Below are 6,294 nucleotides of genomic sequence, written 5' to 3'. Positions count from 1 at the left end.
TTTTTTGGTTGGGTTTTTTTTTTCATTTTAAATTTCTTTTTTTTTTAAATCTTTTGTTGTGTTAGCTTAAAAAAATACTCAGAGTAGTGTGCATATATAGCTAAATCAGCAGGATGTGGACATTTTTCGTCACTTACAATTTCATTTTATACATTTAAAAATGCAGTTGAAGGATATATTCCGTTGATTATTTGTGTAATTTGCTATGTGCTTTTGATACTCGATTGTATTAGTAATTGTTGACTCATTGAAAAAGAAAAAAAAGTATCTTGTATACAGAAAAAAAGTATGATAATAGTGGTTGGCGGCTGCTCTGGTGTGGTTTGCTACTTCTTTCCTATCAAACATCTATCGTCTCTATCTCCCCTCATTTTTTGTGCTTGTTACTCTCTTGTAACATCTCTAATCTTTGGCACTTATATGACCTTATTGTGTTTCAAGTGCTGTAAAACTCTAACTAAAACTAAAAATAAACTTGATATCTTGATCTTTGTCTTTTAATCCAATTACTAATATTTTTGTTTCTTTTCGTTTTGTCTCTCCAGAGGGCACGTTTGAGTTCACCTCGTACTGCAAGTCGGGCTCCAGCTCCAACTCGGGGTCGGAGGTCGGGGCCAATGGCTGTGACTCTAATTTTGGAAACAACGGAAGTTTGGAGAGCATCGAGGACTCGGCGCAGTCAGCCTCGAGTGCGGAGAGCGACGAGTTTGAGCCTCTGAGGGTGACTCACAGATCGGTTCCATTGTGATATAAAAAACAAAACAAAAACAAAAAACAATATGGAACAAAGATAAACAGCGGAACTAAAACGCTGCGAGTTCAGTAAAAAAACCTGTTGTGAGCTTTTGTGTGATGAGACGGAGAGAGAGAAGGGTTGTTGGTGTCGTCAGCTGGTTTCTACTTTCCACGGAGTGGAGATTTCGTGTGAGTGAATTTTGTCGTGTCATATATATATATGTGTTTCTTGGGCCCCCCTCCGGTGGGATGTGTCGTCATTTCCTTCTCGCATGTACGTCGGAGCTGAGCTGGTGAAGTATCGCTTCGTGAAGATACAATGTTTGATGAAAAAGTCAATGAAGGGAATTGACAGCCACTGCAAGCAAGCAAGCAAGCAAGCACAAATTTGAATGCTGTCTTTTCGCTGAGAGTATTAGTTGTCAAGCCTTGATTTTTTTAATATTTAAAAAATCAAAATAAGAGCTGGACTAAACTGCTTTCAGATTCTCTTAGTAGAAGTGTGCACAGCAGGAAGGAAGGTGTTGGCGTACTATATTTGTGTGAAGTGGTCTGTTACTGTAAATACGCGAAAAACTACGTGTGGAGTGTTTGTTACTTCACAGGACATGGTACAAGCCGCACGCACGTACAACTGAGAAAAAAATATAACGAGAATAATACGGAAGAAAAACGGGGGCCCAAGATTATGTGTAAAAAAAACACACAACAAAAACAAAACTTTGTGACTTCGCTCACACTTGCGTTACTCTACTGAGACTTCTCGCGCTCGCGTGAGATTTGTGTTGAGCCACCGACGACGAAAACGGCGACGATGCTGACTGACAGATGGATGGAACTGACTTGTCGCGACGAGAGACGACAAGAGAAAGTAACTCTGGTCGGTGATAAAGAACTGTGAGAACAAGAGTTGTCTTCCCTGATAACGATGATGATTTTACCAGCACCACCAGCGATCCGTGCTTCCACATAAGCCTCGCACACACACACCCGCTCTTCATTCATAGAACGATGATATGTCAATAGTTGTTTTTTCTCATCGCGTTTTGTTTTTTTTAATTTGTTTTTTTTTTGGTGGTAATTTGTCTATGTGGTTTGGTTTTTTAATAATTTTGTTGTTGTATTTGTTTGGGGGTTTTTGGTGGGTTTTTTTTCTTTTCTGTTGTTGTTTGTTTTGTACTTATCCTCAATAATTGCAGCCCTTAGAAACGAGAGATTTTGTCCCATTCTGTATAATATGTATTATTGGACGTATTGATTTGTACATTTAAATCCCATAATTCATCATGAAATATATTGTATGTTATTATTATTATTATTATAATTATTATTATAATTATGTTAGAAGTTCATGCAAGCTGGCATCAGGTAAAACTATGCATCAAGATGTGGAGTTGATTTGTTTGTTGTGGCAATGTTCTTTTCTCTCTTGCTGGGTTTTTTTTTGGTCTGTTATGGAGATAGACACTGCAGCTGGAATGAGAGAAAGAAAAAAAAAAGAGACAAGCATATTATGTGATGATGGCAAACGTGTTGAAGAATATTTGACTGTTTGTCTGGCATAATGTACAGACGTGATGTTTTGTCATCGTCATTTCGTCGTTAGGTTTTTCTGCTGCCAACATGTGTGCTGGTTTTGGATTGAGAGAAGTTAATAATAATAATAATAGATAGCATTTGTATAGCGCAAATCCCCGCTCAACAGGAAGCTCTATGCGCTTCACAATCTATACTATTACCCCAGCAGACCTGAGAGCTTTCTGAAACAAACTTAACTTCCTGGGAAGCATACAGTGCAAGCAGCCATTTATAGGCGCTAAAACACTAACATATTGACAAGATCTTTCGCTGTCTATATCTGGGTACCCATTTCCACCTGGGTGAAGTGAGGAAAATTCGTGTAAAGTGCCTTTCCCAAGGACACAACTTCGGGCCCGCGGCTCGAACCCCCGACCTCACAACCTCACGATTACGAGTCCGGTAGCCTAACCACTAATTCACGAGACGCTTGACGAGAGCGGTTTAGTGCCGGGAAACGATGCGATAGACAGATAAATATTTATGTGTAAACTTGAGGAGGATTTTTGGGGGTGGGTTGTTTTGGAAAGGTTGGAAGAGGAAGAAAGTGTTCAGTTTCTTTTGTTCCGGAAGCCAGACGGAAAATTGGTCATAAATAAAGTGGAACATTGTTGTTGTCTCTTTCTTTACTGTACGCATATCCTGTAGAATGTTTTTTTAAATCCTGTATATATATATATATATATATATATATTTTTAATTTTTGTTTTGAGGGGGAGATGAGTGTTTCAAAACCAAGGCATATTTGTTGGCAGCACATTCACCTATTCTGATGTGTAAGAAGAAAATGGCATCTTGTTTTGTTCTATGCATGATTTTGTTCTTCTATAGCAATGTTGTTGGGTTTTTTCTTCATTATAATTTATAACGGAAGAAGTTGTATGGAGGGGAATCCCCCTCCCCCCTCCCCCCCTCGTGGTTGAGAGTCTTTTCGACTTCTCCTCTCGTCTAAGGGTAAAATGACTGTCGCAGTGGCCATTCTTTTTTTTTGAAAGGAAGAAAAATTGTTTTTGACTCTACGGTGGTCGCAATTTTCTGTGAGAGAAGTGTTCTTACCTTCGTGGAAGGTGTCATAATGCTTATCACTGATTTTCTTTTGAAAGAATATTTTTTCCCTTTTTTTTCATTTTTTTTTCAACTGCAGCATTGAAATTCTATGCAAACGCTCCCAATATTTTGCTTTTGTTGCTTATTTGTTGACCTGATTCGCAAAGTGATTTTGCATTACTTTTCCGTGGATGTACTTTTAGGAAAGTGATTGGTAAAAGTGAATCTCGTTATCGCAATGAAGGATTTGTTGTGACGAGAGAAAAAGTTAATGGATAAATAGGATGGACAGAAGGAAAAAAGGGTATTGTGTTATCAGAATTTTGTTTGAACTTGCAGATTTTATTGTGGCATTGCTGAAGTTTTATAAAGACTTTTGGTGCTAATCATCAGTGTTGTTCAAGAAGCAAGTATAATTGAGAAGCGAGGCTTTTTGACATCAAGATATCTGGTAGCAAACATTTGAGGTTTTTATAAATTAAGTATTTTGATAACTTCCATCTCTGACCTTACTTTCTGTTTTTACCAAATAGATATGAAGGACTGTATGAAGACATTAAGCCAAAAGAACGTTACCCACCAACGATATTATCTACGAGTAATTGGCCGACTTTATGAAGCCAAACTTAACGTTTTAAGAAATTATTACTAAGAGCATTGTTGACCTATTTTGAGTTGTCATTGACACTGATTGACCATTATAGCTTTTTATGTTTTGTTCTGCATTGTTATGATTTACGTTAAGCGTAGGGGTTGTTTTTTTTTGTTTTTTAAACTCCTTTGACATACTTCAACGGTATGGAAAGGTTGTCAACGACATAATTTTGTGTCAGGTCATGGTGGAATCGGGCGCTCGTCAGAATATTGAGATCCGAGAAATCGGCATTCTTGGGCCAGTGTTGACATTTTTTTTCTAACTTTTATTTTTTGGCTCCACACTTTGTATGTCCATTCAAGAACACTTTGAAAATTAAATTTGCAGTTTCCAAGGACTCTTATGCTATGGAAGTCACCAAACTTTAAGGGCCGTTTTCTCGCGAATTCTACTTCTGAAACTAGGCGACACCCACCTCCTTCTATCGCAAATATCTATCTCTCGACTTCTATTCAAGATAAATAGATATTTTTTTCATCAAAAGCAAGGCAAATGAACTGTTTAAGATAAATAGATTTTTTTTTTCATCTAAAGCAAGGCAAATGAACTATTCAAGATAAATAGATATTTTTTTTATCTAAAGCAAGGCAAATGAACTACCTTTAAGATGATACCAATAACTCAATATGCCCAAAAAATTGACGAGCACCTGATTCCACTGCGTCATGACCCATTTTTTATTCTGATACGCGGAGGAGGGTAGCGTTGGTTGGTCGATCGGACAGATAACACACGTGTACATTTTCCAACAAATCAAAATTTGACTCAGAAAGATGAAAGAAATGGAGACGTAACTACCTCAAGAGTGATTCTGGCACAAAGCTGTTTGTCTGCCGGTCTGTCTGTCTGTCTGTCTGTCTGTCTGTCTGTCTGTCTGTCTGTTTGTGTGAATGTGGTGTGTGGATGTGGTCAGGACTGTGCTCCACAGAAGTAGAAGAAAAGACAGAAAGTGCAGTAGGAGAAAGTTGATTCAGGATAAACACTTCTACAGAAGTAGAAACTAAGACAGAGTTCATTTGGAACAACAGATACATTTAGTGTGAACACTTCTATAGAAGTGGAAATAAAGACAGAGAGTGCAGTAGGAGAAAGTTAATTGAGGAGATGAAGGTCTTTTGGCTTCTCCCCTTTTTATCAGCCCAGGGCAGTCTGGTAGAATTTGGGTGTACCGTAAGTAGTTACGAAGCTTATTTATTCGCATAGCCAGGTGTTTCAGAACTGGGAAGAAGAAAGATGAAAGAAACAGAGAGAGAGATAGTAGAGAAATATGGGCCTGCTAGAGAACTTGGACCCCCTAACAATGTGTTGTTTTCTTAAATTGAAACCTGTTTTACGCTGTGAATTACTTGATATATATATATATTATATATATGTTTTGTTGGGGGGGTTTTTGTTTGGTTTTTATTTTTATTTTTTACATAGAGTTGGAAATTGTTGCTGAGGTGCTTTGACACTACAATTGTTCTGGCTGGATGGAAGATTCCTTCAAACAGTTGGTGCTAGAATCTTGTCCTCCTTGTTTTGTTTTTGCCTAGCGTTGCATAATACATTTATATAAAAGCCTGCTAAGTAAGGTGCTTCAGGGGGTATTTGTATTTTCTACTCCCACGTTTCAGCGATCCGATCGCGTAGGACATTTAGTCAGTTACCGCTGGCCATATGTCAACATTTTGTTAGGAACGTGCAGGGTATTTGCAAAATTCTAAATAAAAAATGTTTTGCTGTAGCGTTAAAATTATGGCGAACTTTTCTCTTCCATAATGGGTCTCATCAGCCATAGTCGTCTTATTCCTAATTGTTTCTTCTATTTCGTTTTGAAGTTAAAGATATTCTGCTCTGCAGATGCATTGTTCCTCATCAGAAATTGATAAATTGACTATATTTGTGACTGTTCCTACCCCCTCTCCGATTGGAAAGTTTGGGTTAAAATTCTTGGGTTTTTGGGTTGTTGTTATTTTAATCAAAAGGTGGCTCCCTTTTTGTACTTGTTTGAATTTCAAAACTGTTCCCGGAGCTACTGAATGTCTGTAGAGAAGACAAAGAGCCTTTAGGAAGATGTAGTTTTTGGAACACTCCATCCGTGTCTCATAATACTCTGATGATTAATTTTTCAAATATTTTTTTTTCTTACTGAAAAAACCCTCCTCCCCCTCCCCCTCCCCACAGCTAAGAAGCAGAGGTCACAACCACTTGCATTGCGTTAGCATTATGTCGCACAATATCGCATATTTTTATTATCGTCAGCTAGCTGTTCAAATTTTCTAAGCCCTGAAAGCTAA

At 37.8% G+C, this 6,294-nt stretch overlaps 1 protein-coding gene across 1 annotated transcript in view; it reads left to right on the top strand.

Moving 5' to 3' along the window:
* LOC101848627 (uncharacterized protein DDB_G0283357) overlaps positions 1 to 2,022 on the top strand; it is a gene marked incomplete in the record, with an annotated part of 8,904 nt that extends 6,882 nt beyond the window's left edge. Inside the window, 1 exon segment of the mRNA XM_013089859.2 lies at positions 545 to 2,022. Coding sequence (XP_012945313.1) covers positions 545 to 748 — 204 coding nt within the window.
* Between the last annotated feature and the right edge of the window lie 4,272 nt (positions 2,023 to 6,294).

Source organism: Aplysia californica, unplaced genomic scaffold (genome assembly GCF_000002075.1).
Source record: "Aplysia californica isolate F4 #8 unplaced genomic scaffold, AplCal3.0 scaffold01066, whole genome shotgun sequence".
NCBI lineage: Eukaryota > Metazoa > Mollusca > Gastropoda > Aplysiida > Aplysiidae > Aplysia > Aplysia californica.
This window is presented reverse-complemented; position numbering and strand designations above follow the sequence as displayed.